Source organism: Fulmarus glacialis, unplaced genomic scaffold (genome assembly GCF_000690835.1).
Source record: "Fulmarus glacialis isolate BGI_N327 unplaced genomic scaffold, ASM69083v1 Scaffold7183, whole genome shotgun sequence".
Taxonomy (NCBI): domain Eukaryota; kingdom Metazoa; phylum Chordata; class Aves; order Procellariiformes; family Procellariidae; genus Fulmarus; species Fulmarus glacialis.
In genome coordinates this window covers 20637-46565 of record NW_009202224.1, presented here as the reverse complement: position 1 = coordinate 46565, position 25929 = coordinate 20637, and the positions used below count along the sequence as shown (strand labels likewise).

Here is a 25929-nt window from a genome sequence, read left to right as displayed (position 1 = left end):
GTTTAAGTAATTTAATTTAATACAAATATTTTACAGGGAAAATTCATTTTAAAAAGCAAACTGGCATGGGAACAAACCTCCATTTTTTCATATAGAGACTAAAATGCTTCTGTAATTAAATTCCATTCAAGGATTCAATTGGTTTAACAACAATCTACATTTTAACTACATTTTCTTACAGCTCAGTACAGCTAAATTTGCAGAACATCACGATTTATAAAATTGTATTGAAATCACAAAACAAGTCTATACAAAGAAATGAAAACTTTGCAAATTCTTTTAGACACTTGACTAAAGAATATTTCTGCAAATAAAGATAGGCATAGCTAGAAAATGAATTTATCAAGCCTTCTGCAAGCTGCAAATACTGATACACTTGTCGACAGCTAAAGGCTTCCTTAATCAATTAACTGGAAGTGTTGATAAAAGGTTAGTCTCAGGAAAATACTACAGTAAATTGCAAATCATATATGGAGAAGTAAAACCATGCTTAATATGCTCAATATTAAGCTCAATTTATGAAACAGCAGTGGAATTTTTTGATTTAATTTTCCACTTTCAATGCAGGCAGCCGGTCCTTCCATTTCTAACACAAATACTTAACTGTAATTCACATTACTGATAGCTCAGATATACTGACTGCTACCTAATGTTTTTAGAAAGAATTAGTCTATATATCAAGCTTAACATTATCTTAAAATAAAAAGTGATATGCTTTTTAACAAACTTGAGGAATTTAATCACCAGGCAAATCATTTTTATGATTTCTTCAAACAGCTGCTTAATTTCTAAATTTCTATCAAGTTAGAATGTAAGAGAATATTTCTTTTATACATACAAAAATTATTCAAAAGGTGGAGAGCAGAAGCACCTCAAGAATACAGCTAGGCATGATGTAATTCCATCCAGAAGAGTATGCCAACCTGCCTCAAATATAACCAGGGGCAGTCTGTTAGTCTTGGTTCTCCCATACTGTACCAGGCTATATAGATAGGTTATCTTAGGATATTGAGATGATGCTTTCTATTAACCATGAGGGATCTAATTGCAGCACCATGTGGGTTCACTCAGTTTGGGTTTTTGAAACTTAATATAGCCCTTCCCTGAAGTTTTTTCTTGGTCTTTCTTTTCCTCTCCAATTCTCTTCCCTTCTTTACAAGCAGCTGTCCCTCCACACTAGCTTCCTCAGCAATGGTCCCACTCTCTTTCTCAGTTATCGTCTCCTCCTCAGAGTAAATTTGGGAATAGACAGAGAATTTGGGAATTCAACCGTTCATGCAGCAGTTGTTCAGACAACTGGATTCATCTCTTCCAAGCAAAAGGAGGAGGCTAGATAGAAACTATGGGCTGTCAGGTGGACTACGTCGGGTGAGACTCCTGCTTCCGCTTCTGGGAACCTATGCTCACACACTAACGAGCAATTTAATCCTGGCCCTGAAAAGTTGCTATGAACATATACAACTAAATCACCAGCTATAAATTTAAAATATCTGTGACTTTTCTAAACTGAGTGGATTGCCTTTTTTGGCCCTTTTCTGTAGTCGGACTCTCCAACAGGCCATTGAACCAAACCCAATTCAAACAGTGGGTTAGCATCACAGCCGCCTGCAGCCACCCTGAAATCGTCCACTCCTCCTGCCCAAAGAGGCAACAGCGGGGAAAGCAAAGCAAATGGCTACAGCTAACATACAAATTCCTTAGCAACCAGGTCTTGAAGCTTCAGAACAAACACTTTTTTGTTGATCTGCTTTACTTGTGCATGCATGTTTCTTTGAACTAACTGCTAACAGAGCCGCTCCACTTTTTCTATGTGCAGCTAGAAATGGCCTCTTCAGTACTACATGGAAGGGTACATTATCATTGCCAAAACCCCCACCCCCCTGAATTCCTCCCTTTCATTTCCAGGCTGAATTCTACTTTCCTACATATCCATGACATTCACAGCAACTCCAGTGTTCTCAGAGTTACTGTGGATTTACACATCTGTAACCGAGAGCAACGTTTATCTCCCCCGTGGCTCCAATGCAATGCCTTCACAGCATGTGGCTGAGCTCAATATTCAGATTTGAAACTCTCCCATCGAACGATGTACTGCTGGGATAATAGTGCTCAACAGAGCACGGGGGTTGCCACTTCCCAATAGCTGAAGATATATGGAAATGGTTATTGATAGTGTTATTAAGCCATACTGAGATCACGTTACAGAAGGTATGGCCCATGAAGCAATGGGAAACTTTTTTCAACCCCTCTGGTCAGAGCTATAGTGCTTAATATTTTTATAGGATAACATATGCTTTAAAGTACTTCAGACTTCAGCTAATCTCCAGTATCACTCTGTGAGACAGGTGGAAAATATTATCTTCCTTAATTCAGAGCTAAAGAAACTAAGATGAGGAAGAGCCTACAGCTACAGAGGAATTTAATAGGAGAGAGAGGATTAAAATTTGAGACCTCCTGGCGGCAACTTCCCAGCTTCTCCTTCCAGACTGCATCACCATTTCTGATCATGCTATTATTCTAAACCTTATGCACAAACCTGGCTTGAACTACCTCCCACAAGCAGTAGTTTGAAGTATCACAGAAAGAGAAATAAAATAACGGTTTATCATACCACAAAATTATTTACAATAATCTGTTTTTGATAAACCCCAGTATGTGGCCACTAGAGGATAATAAAGACACATGAAACTAAATTAATTATACTTTCAAATAAAGACAAACTTTATAGAGTTCATTAATTTTCTACATGGAAAGCCTACAGAAATGCTAAATAATATTCTTTTTCTGATAGCAACATTTTGAAGCTTATTTTAGCAGAGCTTATTTAACATTTCCTGATGCTATGAAAGTCAATTTATGCAGAAAAAACCCCAGCAGTCAGAGACTTGGTTATGCCATTTTCCATTGCTATGAAGATTTGAATCTTACTTTTTCTGAAAGCATCTTTAAAGAATTCTTCAAGCTGTCTGGAGAATGCTGGCTTGCAGAATTAAGCAGCAGGTCTGCATGGCTTGATATGAGAGGTTGTAGATGATTGATGTTGCTGAGAACTTCTTTTGCCTTGGCTGTGTTTTCAGGTGAATAGTAAATACACTGGTATCCAGTACTGTAATAACAGAGAAAGAATCACACAATGTCAAAATCATTTCCGCTATTAATAACAGTGCTTAATGTGCTAAAAATCTTACCACTAGTTTTGCAAAAAAATGACAGATACCTGAACTTAACTGATATAATTGAAATGTTCCTTCCCTTAAGGGTGAAAACAAATCATTGCTTGAACAGTAGAGGACAACGGACTGCCCACCACCAAACGCTCCAAATAGTATACTGTTCAACCTAATCATCCCTTTGAGTGATTGATCTTAACGTAAGAAGAATAGATTTTTACTTATTTATTTTAAAAAGTGTAATTATGGAGAAACAAAAGGTTTGACCAAGTCAGGTAATAATCACAAAGAGCATAAGGGTCCTTATTTTTCCAACTGAACTCCCCATCACATTATTAATTACCTCACTAAGTCTTTCAAAATCAGTCATTAATGTTTAATTGATCAGAAGCCCACACTATGTTTTGATTAGCATTAGTGACATCCAGGAAGTGGTGATAACCAGAGTTATTTCCAATAAAAACCAGGTGTCTAATTTGCAAGAAAAGACACAGAAATGGGGTATGGGAGTTAATTACTACAAAACCACACAAATGCATACTGCAAACTTCCTACTTTCCTTTTAACTGTTCACAAACTACTGCAATTCTTTTGCATGACTTCTTTTCCTATCGCTCTTTTTTTTCCCTACTAATTATGCAATATTCTTGCAGTTTCAGATTAACCTGTAACGTTCATACAGGAAAAAACATAACCAAGGAACTCCTGGAACATTACCAATGCCAGAGCAATGTACATACTACTCCCCAGTTGCTTCTGTATGTATGTCCCTTCTTCCGTCTTGTGTCTTTTCATCATACATCCTTCAACCTCTTCCACCCTTTCCCCACTGATTTAATTTCTTTCTTAATTTCACATATCAAGATCTGAATTTTGACACTCCTGCAATCTTTTGAACTTCACGCATTGCTTTTCATTCCAGTCTTTTTCCAGATCTCTTCACTCCCCCTTTTCCCCTTTGTGTTTCTAGTGTCCCTTCCAGTTTCTCCTCATTAGTTTTCCACAAATTAGAAATTAAATTTAATTCAATAAAGGACACATGCAACACACATTCAGAAGTCCAAATGAAGTTACTTCCATAAAACTCAAAAGGCTTAAGTCTTTTGGCAAATAAGGATAGATTCAAGCAGTCTTAAAATTAAGCCTCTTGCTTAGATACTTTGATGAGTTACAGTCCCAAATTCCACAATACCCCATCTTATTTTTCTGTCTTTCACCGATGTCTCCATTTTTCGACACAGTTCTTTGTAGAGGCAGTCAGGATGAATGGCATCTGAGTCAGCGAACTTTGCCGTGATCAGTCATGCTACCAGCCACACCAAAATTACTATGCGTCTCCAATTTGCAGTCCACTACGTGGGTTGCTAGACTGCTGAGTGCACAGGTCAGAATTCTGAATATTTCAGCAAAACCAATCGTATAAACTGCCTCTCCTAATGAATTGGGCAAAAAAATCCCTGTCCATCTGAGAAATGAGGAAACGGCCACAGCTTTGCCTTCAAGGTGGCAACACTGGTAGTGAAATGAACTTCCAAAGTTGGATCTCTCTATATATTCACTGCAACTCTCAAGCTGTCAGACTCAGTAGACAGGGCAGGGACAAAGAGTAATAGTCTATGTTAATTGTAGTGAAGGCATAGTCTTAAAAGTCTTGATACTTCACAGTGCTGAGTAATCTTCTCTAATTCCCCTTCAGGCTTCTCCCCCCCTTTCTCAAACAGCCTTTTTGCAGGCCGAATCTGGCTAACACTGTTATCAAGCCTACCCTGCACATACTCCTTTCTGGGATTCCCCTCAGCCTTTAATTCCCAGATCATTTTCACTGATCTCCCACAACTCTAAGCTTCAGTGAATGTTGCAGCAGAAAAGCTAAAGACAATGGTAAGAAAACAAAGAGGGAAGAGAGATACTAAACCTGTGGGTAGGTCTCATTCTAATACAGTCAATCATAGCTTTTAAATAAAGGAAATAGTGAAGAGAGAATGACTCTTTCTTCAGAATGAAGTGTTCTATCAGGCCTCATTATTTGGCTAATTTTAACACTTCCTGAACCCCAGAAAGCATGAGATGACTCCAAATATTCAGTTTCTTTCAGAATTTGAGCGCAACTTCCCCTTTCCCCTCAAGAAAGTGAGTAATTATTTTTCAGAAGCAACATGTTTGGGAGTATCTGAAGTTTCTAATTGTTGTGTCTCGACACTGTTGCATCTAAGATTACCCTGAGATTTTCTGTGGCCTTACCATCATGAAAAGACATTACTACTTCCAATTAACTTATAATTGGAAATTAGTTTCCTTATAAATAACTAGTTTTAGAGCTTGCTGGCACATATAGCTATGGTATATAAGTAGTATTACTTAAAAGAAGCAGCCACCAATAGAACATATAGAGAAACTTTTTACAGGTGTCCTAATGCAGAAACTAGGTGAAGGGAATTACAAGTCTGAAGAAATTTTTGCATTAGGGCAAAGGCCACATGGGTAGGTCCGGTGCTGGCAACCAGCAGCACTATGACAATTTACCTTTGATATGTAAAATAAATTATTAGTCATGTACCTTTTGAAAAAGTCTATAATAATGTCTTCTGGGTTAAGTTTCAAAGTTTTTACTAAGCATATAAAATCATACTTAATCACTTCCATATATTGGCACCATCATTAACTATGTACACATGACTGCCAGTGGTCATTTCAGTTTTAAAATTGCTTTAATGACATTGTCATGTAATTTGAATAAATATTACATTGACTACATCTGCAGTTTTAACTCTAAATTAACAAAGTTTTTGCCTGAGAATAAATACTGCAATATGCTAAATGTCTAATTTTTAATGACACTCCGAGTAACTCCACTCCTGCTGTTAACTGAGTAATTTGTGTGACTGAGTTAAATTGTCACCATCTGGGACTGGGTTAAATTCTTTCAACAATGAACATTTGACCTCGCATTTTTCACGGTCAAAACCACAGACATTAACATCAAGAATACAGTTAAAGCATAGACAGCAAGAACATCTACCCCCAGATAACCTTGAGCTTGCGTACATTACTGAAGATACCAACTCAGTGGCTTATTTATACATCACATGTATTCTGTCTAAAGTGGGAAGTTATGTTCAAAAATAAATTGATTACATAAAAAACCTCAGGACAATTCACTGCCTCAGGCAATAAAACTAAACCATATGATCAGTGCTGAGGCTTTGAAAACAGGCCTGAGAGAGTTCAGAAGTTCGAATTAATTTTCTGTATTTTCTTAAGATTCCCTTGCAAACTTGGAAATTCTAACTTTGAATACTGAAGAAAATGAAATTATGTTATTAGTTCTGTCTAATCTATCTTTACTTATGAAGTCCAAATCTTCATGAATCCTTATCTTGAAGCAATGGCTAAGGCTGTATGCACAGAGCTTCTCTTGCTGCTCTTCTATTTCCTCTTCATTCCTAACTGACCCCTGGAATAACTCCACATCAGCTGGTAACGGGACATGAGTTTCAGTGAAAGGAAAGGTCAAGACGCCCTTCGTCAGCCCCCTAGAGACCTAGGTAGGTCAGATGCCAGAGTGGCATAGGTGAATCTCATAGTGAATCTTCCCAGGAAGACTCACTTCAGGAAGGTGGAATGCCTAGGGAAAGCCTTCCACAGTTCTTTAAATTAATTTCAAAATATCTTTACATTGGTGGAAAGATGCAAGTAGCCTTTAACATAGGGGAGAATCTTATGCAGGGTAACTGAGCATGGTTCTTATCAGAAGAAAAAAAGGTATTGTGCCTCAATACAAGCCTGAGTCCAAATGGTGCCTTTCAGCGGACCCTTTTCCTGGCAGTCGGCTGAAGTGCGCATTACAAGAAAGGACGGCAAAGTCATGGATCTGCTCTCCTCCTTCTACTCCTAGAGTCCACGTATCTGGAACAGTTTCTTGCTCTCCAAAGCATATGGTCTTTTCTAACCTTCGCACGCAAAGCTCCCCCAACTCCTTCTTCCCTTCTTTTTCCAGCCCCAGTCCCCTTTCTTTTATGACTGCTTAAGGAGGAAATGCTTCTGGCATTCTAGCCGCTGGAAAATACTGTGATGAGATTTTTATATCTCAGTGAACAGCCCAAACTTTGGCAGTTTCTCAGCTAAACTTCCAACAACCTTAATACATTGATTTTATGGTCAGTGAAAAAATGTTCATCTCCATGAAGTCTAATCTTTCTCTCTCACACACACACAGATACACACACACACAGAGATGCAAAAAAAGGGAAAGTGAGCAAAGATTAACGTCTCTGTGAAAAGTGCTATGCGTGCTGTGGTTTCCCTTTGAGAATAAAGATTACAATTAGATCAAACACAATTCATTATTATTTCAACATCTCTGGGATTTTCTGTGAAACAGTACCATTTCAGGTTCCTCAGACAATGGAAATGGGTTGAAGGTTATGAAACTCAGGTAATAGGAACCCTGAAGATCTCAGTGTTAATAAAATCTCTGGTAATGAGTATGTTAGTGAAGGAGCACACCTCATACCTTGACCAAAAATCTAGGCCTCGTCAAACAAAAAAGGGTCCTTTTAGACAGTTCAAACCCAAATTAAATTATTATGGCTTTAAAAAAAAAATCAACAGAAAATCCTTTTCAGTACTATTCCAGCTTCAAGCTTGTGCTAATTTAAAGCAGGATAATTTCTAAAGAACTCGCTAGAAATGGTGTACAAAACCATAGTGAATCACAGCACCTAATGCAGCTTGTGGGCCACCTCTGTTTTTCTTGATGGTTAGTACTGGGGCATTAAAAATCTTGTAATCATAAGTCTATGTGTTTTGGCTAAAGCACAGACCATCAAATTAGATTTTAAATAAGAAAAAAAGTCCTTGGAGTACCTTGAAAGCGATTTATGAACATTTCAAGCAGTGAGGCATTATACGGGTATAACTTACAAAATGTCTGCCTTAAACATTCCTGCAGAACATAGCTCTAAAAATAATAACTTGCTGTGCCATCTAGACTGATGAGAAGACAAGCCCTTCCATTTGCTGGAAGGAGAAGTAATCTATACTAGCAGGCCAACAGAAGACTGAATCTGAACAACTGACTGACTTTCTCTTTTAGCTAGAAATAAGGAAGGAAATAATAAAAAGAACAAACCAATACAGCATCATGAAAAGAAATTCTAAAATAAATGTATATCATACACAGATAATTAATATTCTGCAATGAGTTAGCATGCCTTTATCATCACACTTCAATTATTTGAATTTAAATGCTATCATGTCTAAACAAGATTAAAAAAACCCCATCCTTTGTTCTTACTGGTCCTATGAAGTTCACTACTAGCTACTAAAGGGACAGACACACTAGAGTCATGCCTTATAGACGTGCCTGATGTTTGTAGCGGTAAAGCCTTTTATCTGTTTCTTTGTTGCAGATAAAGAACAGTCCAGATTGTGAATGGGTTATAAAGCAATGGGATTGGGTTCAGATCACAATACCACTAAGTCTTGTTTTTCACCCGAAAGAAAAACTTTTCTCCCTCTTATTTGAAATCATATTTTTAGAAATTTACCTTTTTTTTCTTTTAATATGACTTGCTTGGTGGTAACAAATGAGAAAAGAATTGCAAAAACATTGCATTTTTTATAAATATTATTATACAATACCTTCCCCTCTTTTGTCTGCACAAAAATGTATATTCTATGTAATAGAAAATATGCCAGACCTATCTTCAGATACACATTTTCCACATTCTTCTGTTTGATAAACTTTCATGAAACGTATGTTTCACTCGTTTTAATTTGGCAATTGCAAATGCAATTACACTCTTGCAAAGTGGGAAATAACCTTGCTACCAGTTAACAGTTCCTCTTGTCTGTCAATTCCACAAGTATAGGTTTGAGCAAGGAATATTTTGTGATATGCTGACACTGTTGAATATTTCAATAAACTGTTCTAATAATCAGCCTGAAGGTCAAAGGCATGCAAGGCATTCTGTCATGTGCACTAACAATGTCTTGAAAGCTACTGGGATTGGCTTCAGAAATAATCTCTTCCCACATCTTCCTCTAGGTCTTCAGCTCAGTTAGCCTCGAGGAAACAGCTGCTAAATCTGCATTTTTTTTCTGTTCATTTTATATTCTGACTGATATCTCAAGGTGCCACTTCTTCCTTCAACCAAATCTTCAGAAACGCTGCTCCCATTGTAAAACAGAAAATTTAAATTGTAAAAGCTGCCCCTGGAAATGCTATGTGTCCTCAAAGCATCCTCATGCAGTTAAACAAACAGGTGCCTACAAAATAAAGCTGTCATTGCCACAGTGAAAGAAATTTCTCCGCGGTAAGAATGAGGATGGTCCTTTTGTGTATCTATTTAAAGTAGACGCACTCTTGAATATTCAAAATAAGTGAGATCATATTCAGAGCTTGCTTTCTCCTGTCTTTCGACTCATACAAGTTCTTCTAGTTGAAGAAAAAAAAAAAAAACAAAACCCAACCATGTGGAGTTTCCTCTGAGCTGCCCTCAAAGATAGAAGGGAAGATGAATTTTGGAGGTTTCCTCCTTTCTACTTCATGGGAATTCATACACTAAGCGACCTTTTCTTCAGGTCTGGTAAGTGATTCGCTAAAAATTGCAGTCCCCTGTTTTGCGTGCTCAAACCTAAGTTTGTCAGCCTGACTCAGGCTCTTTTTTTAGGAAGAGTCTGACAGGATAGTAATATAGTTACCCTAGTTATGTCATCCTAAAGACAGACTTTTGCTCTTCCAGGGGAACAAAGAAACACAAAGAAAACTGCACTGTCAGAGTAAAGGTCCAGTACCCTGTCCTTGAAAGTCACCAAAATACAGGCGCTTCTGAGGGACGCAGAAAAGTTTAAGCAGCAGGACAAATATAAGGTGATGTGTAAGCACTTGGAAATAGGTATGAAACGCCTTGATAAAACCTGCACAAAGCTTTACCCAGTGCTCCTGAACACAATCCTCTATCAACCTAGAGATCTACATGGTCTGAGTCAGTGAAATAAGGCTGAATGAAAATGAGAAGAGGCTGTGCTGCGCTGAGTATCCTTTGCCACTCTTAGCCTTTTGACAGGTAACATTGCACAGGATGCAAAGAAAGGAGTCTAAACCATCACCTTCTCCTCTCCCCTTGTTATGGGCAACTAAGAAACAAGGGCGTTGTCTATTCGTTCCTATGAGATACTGCAGAACGTGTTCTCCCAGGAAGAACTCAAGAAAGGCTAAGTTTCTTCCCTATAAGGCATTTTCCCTTTTTTCTCCAACGAACAGAAATCACAGATAATAATTTCAAGTTTGCATCACAGCTATCCTCCATTTTGGGAAATCACATTCTGCCAATGTGGATATGCTGCAGGACCGTGCAAGTGAGAAACGGTTCATTTTCTGAAAGCTGAACACTGTGAGGACTGGAACTGCAAAGTTCTTTATATCACTTATGACTTCAATTTCTTCTTATGAAATATAATAAAACCCCACTAAATACTATCACAACTATTTTAATCCGGTAGTTAAGTAGCAGATACTTTAAGAAATGTCTTTAGACATTTTCTTCATCAGGAAGCATGTACTTCATAGGCCTTCATATCGTGGGCTGCCTATACCAATCTGCCGACAGCAGAATAGGTACCTACTGTTAACACAAAGTCCATTCATGTGATCAATGATACCAGTGTTTCATTGGCAACTTTTGTCACCAGAGGTGGCCAGGGAAATGAAAGATTTTAGAAGATTTAACAGGGTTTTTATGCCATGTAGTGCAAACAGGAAAAATAATTATAATACAGTTTTCAAAGCAGATGTATCTGCTGGGTTTTGTTTGGTTTTAGCATTGATGCCAACTTGTAGTCAACCTAGAAGTCAACAGTAGACTTTTATAATTTCTCCTTTTATTCTTTATGATACTGTGCCTAGGAAACTTTTTTGAGCATTGAATATATTGGAATTCATTTTCTACGGAGCATTGTGATGATTTAGATTAGCGTACATACCGTACTTCCTGCATTCCCTTTCGAATGCTGTGCCACTGATTGCATGGGGTTGGCACAGTTAGTCCAAGTGTTGAGCAGTCACAACTATGGGTGCTGCCAGTGACAGCTGTGGCTGCTCGAAACTTCTTAACAGCCATAGCAACAAACACAAATACGTCCAATTCTTAGTAAAATATGGAACTCACACTTCTGTACATGTTCAGTGGTTAACAAAGCATTTGAGTATGGCAATAAACTGAAACCCTAATCAAGGCCTTTATCTTTGCTTAGTCTCATTTTGTCTTTCTGAAGAATAAGAAAAAGAGTAGTTTCTTATTTACTTCACAGGCGTGCTAAAAATATTTTTTGTTCACATATGCCCAGGGCTGTCAGAAATGAAGATGCTACCTTAAGCTACTGTTTCTTTATTGAAAATTTGTCTATAGCTACTTTCCACTTAGCACAAGAATTACTGAAGAGATACCTCATTCTGAACAGCATGTCTTCAAGCTGATACTCCTCAAGTGTCCTGAAATATGGGAAGGAAATTTCACAACTTTGAGTTTGTGTTCAAAATAAGTAAACTGTGCTTCAATTTTGCAGTCCAGCAAAGTAGGGAAGATAAAGGAAGTATTTTATGAATGCATCCTTGTCCAGTCCTACTAGATTTTAATCTTCCATGCATTCAGCAGGGTAAACTCTTTTGTTACTCAGTAAGCTCATAACATTTTAATGCAACTTCAATGTTATTTTCCCTAGTAGTTTACAAAAATACTTACTTTCGTCTTTCTGCCTCAAATTTACTCAGCAGTTTTCGGAGACCACCATTCTTAAATCCTTGGAAATGGGCTGCCGGGGCTCCCACGGTGATGACATCATACAGAGCATCTGGAACAGGAACAGACAAGCACAGAGATTTACATGTGCCTATGCCCAAGGTATGCCAACACTATGATATCTACTCTATGAGACGTGAGGACAACAAGTTTGTATTATTTCCAAGGAATAATCGAGAATCTGTGTCTCAAGGAGGCCCAAGAGCTAATAAATCTTTCCATACAGCCACCTGCACACCTTAGAAAGCTTACCTGATTTATTGCTACATCTAAATTATATGCCACAGTGTAGAACAATATTCTAGCTCTGCAGTTTACAAAGCTGCCAAGTAAATTGGCCCTTTGTGTATTTCACTTTATTATCCCTTTCATTATTTAACTTGCAGTCATGTTGAGATGCACAGATTCATGCATTTTGGAGTCGAAAGAGACCATTATGATGGAATAGTCTGCCTGCCTGAATAACACAGGCTACAGAATTACAGCTAATGATTCCTGCATCGAGCTTATGTCTTCCGGTTGAGTGAAGGCATCTCTTTTTTTTTTTAATCAAAAAAAAAAAAAAAAGAAAAAAAAAGACATCTAATCTTGATTTAGAGACTTCAAGTGACAATGAATTCACTGCATTCCCAGAGAAGTTGCTCCAATGATTAATCGATCTGACTAGTAAAATTCTCTACTTCTTTTCTAGTTTGAATTTGTATAGCTTCCACTTTCAGATATAATTACCTATTTAATGCTAAATTGAAGAGCTCTGTTCTATAACATATACTTAGTTTTTACATATGCTTATAAACACAGATCAAGTCAGTTGTTTTCACTTGAAAAGCTACCAGAATGGGAAATAAACTATACTATTGAAATTTTTGCTGAGACAACAAACTGTTGTTACTCTCTGTATGTACCTGACGTCTTGTGATATACATGATTAACTTTTTCTATGGATGTATGCTTACAGCACTGAAGATGAAACACCTTTTTAAAAACAGCCTCTCATTTTGTGCCTGTGATTGATTGTCAGTGCAGAGATGAAGATTTAATTACATCCCAAACCACAATAATTAGTCCTTCGAAGTTTAAATTTACATTTGCACTAAGCAGTACCTGTTTTATGCCCAAGCTCACTGGAGGTATAAAAATACAGGTCAGAATGCCTCATTCTTAAAACTTATTTCTAAAGGAAACATTAGAGGATTTTTTTTGTGAACTATTTTATTCATCAAGGAAGCTTTCCATGTAAATTAAATCTAATCCTCTCCTAAAATAGAACTTTTCTTGCATTCTGATGATAAATATCCCTAAAAGCAAGAACACTGTACAAATGATTCACAGTTAATGAACTATGTTTTACTTGCAGAGCTGAATCTCAAAGCATATTCGCTCAAATTGATTTGAACTCCAATGAATTGGTGACTCTTCCATTTCCACTTAAAAGGAGAGGTGACATAATTTCATTAGCCTCAGGTGAGCTTCAAGATTCTTAAATAGCCCATTCTTTCAGGTCTTCATAGAGATTTATCCATAATACATAATCTTGGGCTATTAGAGCTCCGTTGGTACTTGACAATAAGAAGTTCTATTGCTTAAAACAATGGTGGCTTGAAACCAAAATAAGAGATGAACCCAGCAGGTTAACTAGATAATGGCTTCTGAATATGTTTACAGATAACTCATGAAACTACATTTAAAAGACTAAAGCCTGGTGCTTTTTCCGACTCTGTTGTAAAAAGAAATAAGAACTTTGGGGGGGATTTACCCAGAAGGAAGCTTGCATTCAGCCTGTGGCCTCCTCTTGCACGGTCAAGGAGCAGCTGTTTGAGCACAAACACTCCCAGAACAGCTGAGCACCTACCCCATGCAACCGAACGTGGGAGAGTGAGGGTGGCAAAGAAGAAGAAAATGTCTACGACCCTGGCGATGGGCACGGGGCAGTCTCACTCCCACTTTCCAGAGCACAGTACACTGGAAAGTGCTGCAAGACTCGGGGAGGAATGCCTTGTGATATGCTCCATTTACACATCAGTGCAGCTCCTTGTGAAGGACGTGCCATGTCAGCATGAGTGCACTTGTACAGGAATGCTCCAGTAACTCAGAACCATCACCCGCTTCAAGAACAGACTACTGCCGACAACTCTCTACAGTGGAGACAAAGCTTGAAATGCAGCAGAGAGTTGTAGGAGCTGTATCTCATTGTCAGTTTGCTCCCCCCAAATTATTAATTAATAGATGTTAAAAAAACCCTCAACCCTTCCTCAAATAATTACTTTAGAATTTGAAGGAAGAAAATGCAAAAGATTAGAGTGCAAGCAAATTGAGCTTTAAATCAATCATCATTTCATACTAATTATTCTGACTCAAAGATACACTCACCTTCTACTTATACAAGTGAAACACTAACACCAGTTACACTCTCGCCAAAAACCAACAATTCCTTCACCGTGCAGAAATATAAACTACCTGCTCATCAGTCCTTCCCGAATAAAACACAGAGCTTTTGCAACATGGTGACAACCACAGTGGCACGGTAGAAGTTCCACAAACCTAAGCTTTATCGGACCAATTTAAAAGAGCTGAGGGATTTTTATGTCAAGCACTGCCCAATCTCAAATTTGAAGCAACCTGCTTGCCTTCACAGGAGGCAGTCAGTGTCTCACACCGGCCAGAAGCAAAATAAAAATCTCTTCAGTCCACCAAATTTATTTAAAACAAGCACACTTACTGTATAAACAGGGACAAAAGCAAAGCTATGGCAATATATAAATTTAACTTCTGTAGTATGATGAAGAGAGCAAAATGTGGTGTTTATCAAGTGGATAGAGATACAGTTATCCCATAATGAAATAGTATTTTTCTTAAAGCTGTTCCTACTGGAAGTTTAAACATACAGGTATTTTCTATTCCATGTCAGTACCCAGTAACAACCCGAATCAAAGTTCAGCAAAAGTAAACCTGTTATTGAACATGTTGAACAAAAAAGCATATAGCCATGTGCATACACATGATAGATGGGATTAAAACCTATCTTGCATTCCCAAAATTAAGATATCTGACAGTGTAAGGGTTAATGACAGCTTTATGGCTCATCAGCTTGTTTAATCACCACCTCTGTGAATGTTTAAATGCTTTCTTTTTTTTTTTTTTTTTTTTTTTCTTTCTTTCTTTCCTCCTATCAGTCTCCTTCCTGGAGACAATCTTCAATTACTTTGGTTATATTTATACTATAGTACTACCAAAATATCCTAAACATATTGAGGAATCCATTTTGGATACAGAGAAATAAAAAGAGCTCCCCATAACTAAGGTGTCAGTCTTGCAAAAATATGTGTAGGCAGAAATTCCCTGATTTTAACACAAGTTCCCTTCTTTACTAACGTTTCACAATCTCTAAACTTGAGTGTAACAAGAACAGTGTTATCTAATTCTCATGTCAGTGGAGTGAACATTAGCTAAAGAAAAAAGACAGAGTTTTATAATTTAAACAAAGTTCTAAATTTAGAAAGTAATTCTAATGTTTATCTCTTTCTGTACCCTTTTCAATTATGGATTAACCATATGCCACAAGCGAAGTGGTTTTGGAGGAGAAAGGAGAAAATTCATTAAAAACAAAACAAAACTCAAGTACTGTAAAAGTTGTGGGTGATTAAGTAAGTGGCATATTTCATTCCACTTTTTTATTTAGCAAATAAACATACAATGCCCTGTTCCCAGAGAGGTTTTCTTGAAAAGACATGAAATTAAGATTCTGGCTACCTGTAGTCATTACAAACCTAAAAATGCTTTTGAGTTAATTAAATAAATTCAAAACATCAGCTAAATTAAAATTTGTGCTGTCATATTCCATCACTATAAATCCCCATCTTGTTAAAATGTTTGCAGGCACTGTTGTTTAGTAAAAGAAATAACAAAATATTGAACCAACACAGTATCTAACAGACAATCAGAAGTCCCCGTGTCCCAACTCGGAAGTGGGTGAACATCACCAGTACACAGAATAACACTCCGATAATCATAGTTTGTACTTACTATTTTACAGTGTGCTTAAATGCAGAGCATATTTACAAGGCAAAAACCCTACAGAGTGTAATTTCTGTCTTTCTACAGTGACAGCAAATTTAATAGATCTCAATTTATCAAAAAATTTCACTGCACTATGATTTGCTCATATGTATGTATCAATATAATCCTTTATTTGTAAAGGATGCTGGTAAAACTATATGCAACCAGCAGCAACAGAATTCTGTATTAAACAGAATCACAGACGACATTCCAGAAAATTATCCCTCTTTCCAGAAGATATTAGAAGTTTGCAGTATTTTCAGCATAATGAGTGAGATATTTGCACTTAACACTAAGCAAATGCTTACGTGGCACAGTGTAGCACTGAATAAGCTGATTTGGGCACAAGCAGCGCTGGGCTCATTAAGGCTTCGTAAGAAATAGGATATACTAAGTTTAGAAGTAGCACTGTCCTTAATGGAAACGTGCAACTTGCATCACCTAGGCTGGTGAGCTCATCCTGACAATCTCTGGGAAGAAGTGTATTGTGCTCTATCACTATCTCTGGCGGCACACTGGGAAAAAAAAACCCAGCCACCTTAGAAACAAGACAGGTAAGACTGGCTTTTACACGACACTGGCATTACGGATCACAATGAAAAATTAAGCCGATGCCCTAGAAGGATGTGAATCTTACTGAAGATTGTGCAGTGTGTCAGTATGAATCATGACAGTATTAGTTCTGCACTGCTACAACAGAATATTTTTAACCACGCATAGGTTACCAATACATTTCAGTGAACATGTATTCTGTATTTACTTATTTGTTTGAAGCGTCATAGAAACAAAATGAGCACGACACCCTTGGAATTTCTTTTAAAAAAAGAACTTAAAAGAAAGTTAGTTAACCACTCCTCAGTTTTCCAAGATCTGCAGTCAGTATCCAAAACTTGTGGCTTCAGAAGATGAGACAGAGAAATCCCTTGCATAGCTTTAACTTTGGACCTGATTCCTAAATTTCAGCACAGACTCAGGACTTCAGATCAATTTCAGCAGCAGTATGTCTGGGTGCAGGTTTCAGAATTTGTAGAGAAACGTGGAGGACGGGCAAGCTGGTCACTTCTTTGATCTCATGGTTTACTTAAGTGTGGTCCTCTACGGACAGTACATACTCAGTTGCTCTAGAAATATACCAAACACCACCCAAAACCAAAAGCTTGGGTTTTAGAAGCAGATGCACAGGCCCGAGAGAATGAAATCAAACCCTTCAGGAAGACAGGCAGGTCCCAGATACGTACACAAAACAAAGGCAGGAAATAACCACAGAAAGTTTCTAGAGCTCATTAAACAAAGTGAAAAATTAAACACTTTAAACGTGTACAGCAGCACAGATTTTTAAATAATGAATTTGGAAGCTTGATTTTGATTTTATTAAAAAAACTAAACAACCACCAAACAAGCCAAAAAACCAAGCAATAATCTAGACATACAAGAAACCTTCTGTATCAAGCCATACCGCATGAATCTTACAAACAAGCCAATACTGTACAAACTTCATTGACTGGCAAAACACATGCAACATGAAATGAATCTCAGAATTTTCTTTAAAAGTCACTGTATTGCTTGTGATATTCTTTTCTGCTCAGCATTCTTCCAAATCCATGTAAGCCAAAATTGCACATAAATTTACTAATAAAAAAAATAATCAATTTAATACTACTACTTTCCATGCTTTTCCGTAGCATCTTTATGTCCCACTTACAAAGTTTAACAAGACCGTTGCCAGTATCCTACCGTTAAGTGAAAAATTCAAAATGACCAAGATTCTACTCTCTAAACAGCATACCTTTCAGTTCTATTGTGGTTTTAAGGTTTCATCAGAAAGCATGTCCACCTAATGTTCGTCCTTGAAACTGGATATATAAATTAAGACATTTTCATCTTAAAAAGGGCTAAAATGGAAACCATACCTCTCAGTTGTAAGTTTAATTGTATTTCAAAGCATACTTTGTCATACTGAGGGAATTTCTCCACAGAATATACTTTACCTTTCAATCGAGGACTATGGACATGCATTCTTTGCAGATGAAGATTTATTGGAATGAATTCTAATGTTTTTTCTCCTTTGCTACAGCTTGATTTGAAGGAAGAACCTGAAAAACAAAAGTTTAAAGAATCATTATCTTAAGCACCCAGCAGATGTCTTGTCTTCTTTTTAATGTGAGGACAATACTTGTATGTTAGGAGTCGTCTTTAATTTACTTTTAATGTGTAATTGTATATTAGAAGAATGGTTCACTAACCGAGTCTCAGCATGTATCCATATTGGAAGCAACAAAACAGCTTTTAATTCACAGAACAATCTAATTTTTTATTCTAGGTGATAGACATTTTTTCCTGCTGTCTGAAATCGGTCTGCAGCCTGCTGGAAACAATGTCACAGTTAATGTGCATTATGTTTATTCTGTGCTAAAAACACAGGGGTACAGCTATGATGGTACTACACTTTCACCAAGTAACATTTTTTCTTAAAACAAAAGTATTACATTGACTAGCCTATGCATTCTTCCTAGAAAGTTCAAATAAAGAAACATAAACTAGCTTAAGAAAAGCTATAAATTAGTTTTCTTTCTAAAAAGCCAGAATCACAAGAAGCACAATGCTCTGGGGGGAAAAAAAAAAAAATCTGGTTGCATACTTCAAAAGTATGAGATTATGAGTAACCCTATGGTGGTATAAAGGAATATATGAAAATGTAATTTACCTGGAGATATTTGAAACAGCATATATATAAAATAAAAAGGTATAGATTAGGAAAGAGAGGTGGTCCTGTCTTCTCACTCAGCCAGCCCAACATTTACTTAGACCATTTTTTCAGCAACCTATCATTTTGCCAACTATTAATCCATTGGACTAAAGTTCCTCTGATTCAGATAGGATTTTAAAAAAACCCAAAAAACCCCCAAAAAACCCAAACCAAAACAAAAATACCACTTTGGAAAGGTTCAACATTTTCTTGCCAAAAAAAAAAAAAAAAAAAAAAGGTAAAGGAAATATTTGAAATTCTTCTTTTTGACTTGCTCAATCAAGATTTGCTAGAGTTTATCTGTTGAAGCTGCCATAGATTCCAATATGAGCCTCCCAATGCAAATCACATTGCCAGAGGGCACCAATGATGCTCCAGACCAGCTTAGGCTGCTACCTAATCTTAGTAACTTAAAATAATAATTTAACAATTTAACAAAGATTAAGGTAGCAAGAAAAGCAATTGACGGGAGTCAAAGACTCAGATTTGATAGGAAGTCTGGGGATGCAGGCTGAAACCAGGAGTTGTGGATAATGAGGAATAGCAGTAGGAAACCTGCATCTGGAAAGCGTAAAAAGACAAAATTATGGGAGCAGTGAAGGGAACTCGAACTGTATCAGAAACAAAACAGGAATAGTGCGGATGAGGAGATTGTAAATCATTAGGAAAGAAAACAGAAAGGGGGCAGTTTACTTATGAGAATTCAGCTGAGACCAAGATCAAAGCTTAAGGAATGATAAGTGGATCTGAGACAAGGAATCACTGTCAGACTAAGAGGAGAATAAGGTGACAGCAGATTAAGAGGGACTGGCAAAAGAAGAGTAGGGGGGAGAAGAGCTTGCTCTCCCTGGAGTACACTTCTATCCTGAGCTGGAGTAGAACACATGCAGCATTGCCGAGTCTTGCTATTCCTCTTCTCAGGGAAGACCTGTGAAGCAAGAATCCCTTCCCGTCCAGTGCCAGAAACATATGGGATAATAACTACCCACTGCTATCAGTTATTCTGTTTACTCAGGTATGAGAGATCCATGCAGTGGGATAAAGATCTCAGTCTGCGTTTGCCAGTATCATCCATATGATAAAACTAACTTTCAGTATAGTTTGTGGTTTGTTTTTAAATAACTTGGTAAGTTGTACTTAAGGACCAAGAAAACTACATTCCCTCTATTAAAATAGTTGTCTTTATTATCATTGCAAGATTAAACTCTTCAAAGTTAGGAAATGCCAGAATATAGACGCAATCTTCATCTGACATCCACCTGAAGAGGAACTGTGAAATAGACTTCAATGACATGTTACATACTAGCTCTTTCCAGCTCTTTGAATGTTTAGGGTCTTTGCCGCCCACTTTAGAAGCAGTGGTTCAATATGTTGTTTCCAACTTTTACTTCGGTATCTGGATTCAAATATATTGCTCAAGCCTCCCACAAAGACAGGATTATTAATTTCCTCAAATCTGTCTATTGCATGCATCACTACAGTTTCTAAGGGCTTTACAAATATTTATAGAACAATTTTGACTGGCTGAGTAAAAGGGTTATAATTTTATCCATTCTAATGGCAGAGAATAACTTAAGGTCGAAGCATTTAAGAAACAATGCATCAAAAAATGAGATATGGACGATGTCATTTTGCAGAGTATGCTTTATAATGCAACATCACATTCCATTTTGGAAGCACAGCTCCCACTGAGCTGAATTACATCCATAAGTACTGAGTACTTCTGCAAAACAGTTTGCGTCTATTGCCAGGCTTCCAAAAAAGAAGAACGCACACTAGCCGCTTCTGAACTCTGACTTGCCTAGTGTCACATAGGAACTTTAGGGATAGTGTCCAGTTCTCCAGAGCAATATTCAATTGCCTTAACCTCGATTGTCTTTTCTTCTCCTTCTAGGGCTGCATGAATAACAGAATTTTCAGTTTGATGACTGAAATGGAAAGAAAAAAAATAAAGGGGTGGCGAGTGAAAAATCATTTCAGGTCAAACTAAATCAAACAAAAAAAGTTTCAAAGTTATACTCCCTCCCCAAATCACCAAATCTGTGTTTTAGATTAACCTGAAATGATTTGTTTTGGTGTTACCTAACCCTTTTAGATTTCTGTTATTATGTTTCTTTGAAACAAAAATACTTAGCATTTTCTAAAATTCTCCCCCATTTTTGTGGATAAAAGTGTTTGCCAAAACAATTCAAATTTGAAACAGTCTTAACTTCCTTAAACCTCCACTTTCAGTAAATGTGCTGCTAAATCAAAATTGCTGTCTAACACTAATGCAGTCTCCTGATACTTTCAGTGCAATCTCTCAATTTTAAAAACAAATTTAGTGGTCTACTAACAACAGCCTTCTCCATTAAATGCCACAAATAGCTTAGTTGAGCGCGAAGTAGGTATCTCTCAGAAAACCCAACATGTGATTGTATAGGAGCAATGTGGAAATATTTTGGAAAGATTTTATTTACAGATGCTATCTCCCCTTCTGTACACTGCTTATGAGTGAACAGTCTTCCCTAGCACTGATACAAAAGGAGATGGGAGATATTTGCACCTAGATGACTGACATGGAGTTGGTCCTTCAGAACTGTTTCTGACAAGGTAACATGTAAAAAGCCCCTAGTTAAAGGAAAGCAATTGTTCAGTGAGTAACAAAGCAAAAATGCTAAACACGTTAACATTAACCCTGCTTTTGATGTACCAAGGAGAGAGATGAGTGTCAATGAGTTAGTGCTTCCACGTATCTCTGGCTGTCAAAATGGTAGTGAAGCAAAGGCAGAGGCAGAGGCAAAAGCACTCCTTTCCTAGAGGAATGCGGCCAGTTGGTCTTGCCTTAAAATAAGGTTTCCCAAAATAACAACCTGACTCAGGAATTTTGCATCTGAGGCCAGATAACAGAAGCCTGATCCAGTCCAGAAAACCAACCTTGTCTAGTTCTTAAGTAGAAGTACTGCTGATCGCGAGCTACCCCTAGGATGTAGGTGCCTGTTTCCAAGCAGATCTGGATCTGCAGTGCAGATGCACAGGTAACTCCAGAGCACTGCAGTTTTCATGCTGTTCCAGAACGGAGAGAACTGCCTCAACCCAAACTCGTGCAATGTGCTGACTCACATAAAGTACGAAGCCTACACAGGCCGAACTGTAAAGCAAAATCTTTTTTGGCATGAATCTCTGACAATGGGAAAGTAAAGACTGTGTTGAAATATGCTGACCTGAAGAGTCTGAATTCAAGTTGTACTCACATCTCTAATCTTAGCATTTTCTACCTTGTGAATACTTAAATTTCTAGTCTCTACAACGTTCCCTCAACATTATTTTTTGTGCAACTACAGCATGAAGTCAAATCTACGTCTGTCTTGCTTTCTTATCAAACACTATAATCTTGTTTTTTAAAGTTATAATGTGTGCTGTTTATAGAGAAGAACCATCCCAGATGGGAATGGAAGAGGAACCAGGACATCTTAAAACATGCAATGAATTTTATCCACGTCCATCCTATTCCTTCGAAAAAAAAAGCAGTAGGCACAAACTTCTGAAAACTGTACGCAGGGAAATTAATCTCTGTTTCACAGAGAATTGCAATTACTTTTTGCAGATGATCTAGGAAGAAAAAAAATCTGGTTAAAGTCAAGTAATGGACAGCAGAAGCATATAAGAACCTGTTCCAGATTTTGTTTTACTTTTGGGCAGCCAAATCCTACGTTGCCTAAGGATCAAAATGCACATTTGAGGTTTTAGCCTAGCTTTACATATATATACACAATACATTCCTCCTCCTCCCCCCCCAGTTTATATTTATAATTTAAAAATGTTAGACCTCTATGGAACAACTTCAAAGGGACACTCACTACTCAGAGGATTTATCATCTAATTTAATTTGTGATTTAATAAAAATAAAAATACTATGGTGCAGGGTTAAAAGTAAATATTGTCTTCATTACAAGGACTAGGCTATTATTTGGCTTTAGAATGTGCACATATCCCACTGATCACAATAAAATAAGTTTTCAAATGTTAAAGTAACTTTTCACACAAGATGTAATATCAGGCGTTTTCCAAGTATAAACAAGTATCTTACCGGCACTGTATTAGCAAGGGGGGAAAAAGGAATTGTTGAAGAAACGAGATTCAGGTATGTTCCTGAGTGTTCGCCTCCAAATTAACACCCCCTCGTTATTTCTCATCTTCACTACAATTATTACGTTGCTTTGGTTTTCTGCTTTGTTTCGTTTTCAGAGAAATGTTCCTACTCTTTTTTATAGTGCTGGTTCTGTCCCCCTCAATAATCTCAGGTTCCCTGGTCCACTGCAGTTCCCTCAAACCACAGTTAAGACAGGTCATTTAACATCACCAACCCTTTTCAAATTCACTTGGCACAATACAGGCCTTGCAGGATTTATGCTTAATAGATTACATTGTCTATTTTTTTTTTTTAATCTCAAAAGGTCATTTCAATATTTTCCTTCAAGTGATAATTATTACGTTGATTCCTTCATAACCTGTATTTATTGCCTTGCATATGATACTTTATGGAGCGCTTTCAAAATGTAATCAGCAAAGCATTAAAAAAAAAAAAAAAAAAGAATTAAAACACAGAAATGTAGGAAGTGTCATACTGGATCAGGAGGTAGTCTGCCAAAATCAGAACTGGAATATTCTGATGATAGTAAACAATCATAAATACAAGAAATTACACTTTCGCAACCAAAATGCAAATTTTTATACAATATTTAGTGTAACAGATGAGCTTCCCCCCCCCCATTTAAGCAGGTGATCAGCTGCTCCCAAAATGCTTATTTTCATTTAGAGACTGGTTTTTGTTCACACACTAAAACAGGATTTCTCTTTTCCTGTGACCAAGAAAGCTATCCCAGAGCAACCTGAAATGAAAAATACTGTGCTCAGTCCTGTATTACAAGATGATGAATAAACGATAAAAGTACAGGTTTAATGCCTATTTTGGAAGGGAAAGATTTGTGTCTCACCTACGAAATGCAGCAGATTCATTATAATAAAAGTAAATGCATGCAATTCTCTATAAGAAGAAATTATTCTGCTATGCATTTTAGTTGTATATTGAACTAAAACCTGACTGCTCCGTTAACTCAATACACAAAAAAGAGGTTTTGTCTGGTCTATGTGGAAAGCTAGAAATAATTAAGAAAATACTGCAAATTCTCCCTAAATATATGTCAGATACTTCAAAAGATGTTATCATCATTTATATCTCTATTTTTTACAAATATTCATAACCATAACGTATCCCTTTTTCAGAAATATTCTAGGTTGCAAACTTACGTATATGTAACACAACGCACAGCATTTACCTCTGACGTGCGCTGCTACGCCTACAGACACACAACTGTGGGAGTAAGGCCACCGTGGGAACATCTAACGGTGAGAATATAGAGCGAAAGAGCATACGCAAGGAATAATGGCAGCATGGTCATCGAAAACACATATTTGAGATGGTGATTGTGAGGACTGGCATTAGAAATCTGACACCAGCAAGAAAGCAGCAACAACAACAAAGCCTTTGTAGTAATTCAGAACAAATGTGCCCATTTCCTTCCAGAACATCTCAAAAACTGGGGCGGTGGAGGGGGGAGGGATGGGACACCAGCAGGAAGAGGCAAAAAGGCATACTATAAACAGACGGAAACTTTTGTTTGCTCAAAATACAGTGTTATTCAGGAAATAATTCCAGTAGTCTCACAAAATAGAAAAGAATTATCATGAGTTCCTTGAATGATTTGTGAATAATCAAAAGAAAAGACATTCAAAAGAAGAAATAATTTGTTCTGCAGTCTTTTCTTGTTCTTTTTATGAGTAAGAATTACTACAGGAGGAAGAGACCAGCTGCCTTTTCTGCACATTTGTCGCTGATGCTGTCTTATTCCACTGGCATGCAGACACTAGGATACGTTAACTGAACAAGCACCCAGTGCACATCAGAATGTAAGACCACGTTCTCCATATGAAAAAAAGCAAGGCAGTACATACTGCTATATCTGGACTGAGGACAGAATTGCCCATCCCATATTAATTCTTTGCTTTTGTGGCACAAGGTGGGCAATGACAACTACTACGCTAAGGATATGCAAAAGTATAGCTAGAGGTTACTGTTATCCTGTAGACTGTTAAATGTAACTTAGGTTAGGTTTCAAGAAAAACCGACAAAACTACCTCTAAGGCTGGTTTCAGTTGGCAGATGGTATTCAATACTAGCAGAGCAGTATATTCAAGGGGACGTGCAATTAGAATGCCCCCCCCCCAAATTTTCCAGGTTTTTTTGGCTGCTGTGTAACCATGTACCATGTTAACTGTGAAAAAGTGACGGAATGCATGAAAAAAATTTAGCAGAGGAAATAGGGCACCTGTGAGTATTTCAGAAATACGATGATTACAAATATTTCTTTTTTTTTGTGTTTTATTTCTGCTGAATACGCCACTATTTAATAACAATCAATCTACTTAAGTCTTAATTGCTCCAGGAGAGGAGAGGCTACTTTCATACCTGTATGCTTCCCAAGCTCTGCAAGAGTGTCCTGGTACATGCTCAACATCTGATCACAGTGAGCAATAACACTTTTTCGCATATTGTCCCAGTGAGGAGCAAGTTCTCCCAAGTCTTTCAGTTCCTGATTCCTGTATCGAAAGGCAAAAAGAGAAGGCACTCATTAACTCATTAATACATTAACATTCATCCAAATTAAGCTAATTAAGCCAAACCCAGTTTGTTAGAAAACATCAAAAGGACTTCCTAATTAAAATAAAATCTGTTTTCATGACGCTTGTAAAACCTGCTGATTTCAGCTCTGTTGTTCAGCCACATAATAAAGAATGTCAAATCAGTGAACGATACAGTAATTTGTGTTCAAAACTCATCTGGTACAAATGGAATGGCCTGCAAACTGAAGTATTATTTCTTCCCTGGAGGTAAGAAGGCTTCCAGGCTCCGGAGAGCTGTGTTCACAGCAAGTAACTTTTTCTGAAGAAATACTAAACACTATTGTAAAGAGTACAAAGTTTGCTCCTTTTCCAGTGCTTGCAGCATAACTGTTTTGATACACTCTATTCTTTAGATACTTTCATACACATCATAAACACAGTACTAGCAGCCTACAAATGTCAGTTTAACCAACACACCAGCCCTCACCACATT

The 25929-nt window shown here is 37.3% G+C and overlaps 1 protein-coding gene across 1 annotated transcript in view; it reads right to left on the bottom strand.

The window, feature by feature from the left end:
• Positions 1-25929, bottom strand: part of LOC104074165 (type II inositol 3,4-bisphosphate 4-phosphatase-like) — a gene marked incomplete at both ends in the record, with an annotated part of 48011 nt that overhangs the window by 2703 nt on the left and 19379 nt on the right. Inside the window, 4 exons of the mRNA XM_009574201.1 lie at positions 2929-3106; positions 11915-12023; positions 18016-18120; positions 25282-25412. Of these exons, the coding sequence (XP_009572496.1) occupies positions 2929-3106; positions 11915-12023; positions 18016-18120; positions 25282-25412 (523 nt within the window). The remainder of the gene's footprint in view (positions 1-2928; positions 3107-11914; positions 12024-18015; positions 18121-25281; positions 25413-25929) is intronic.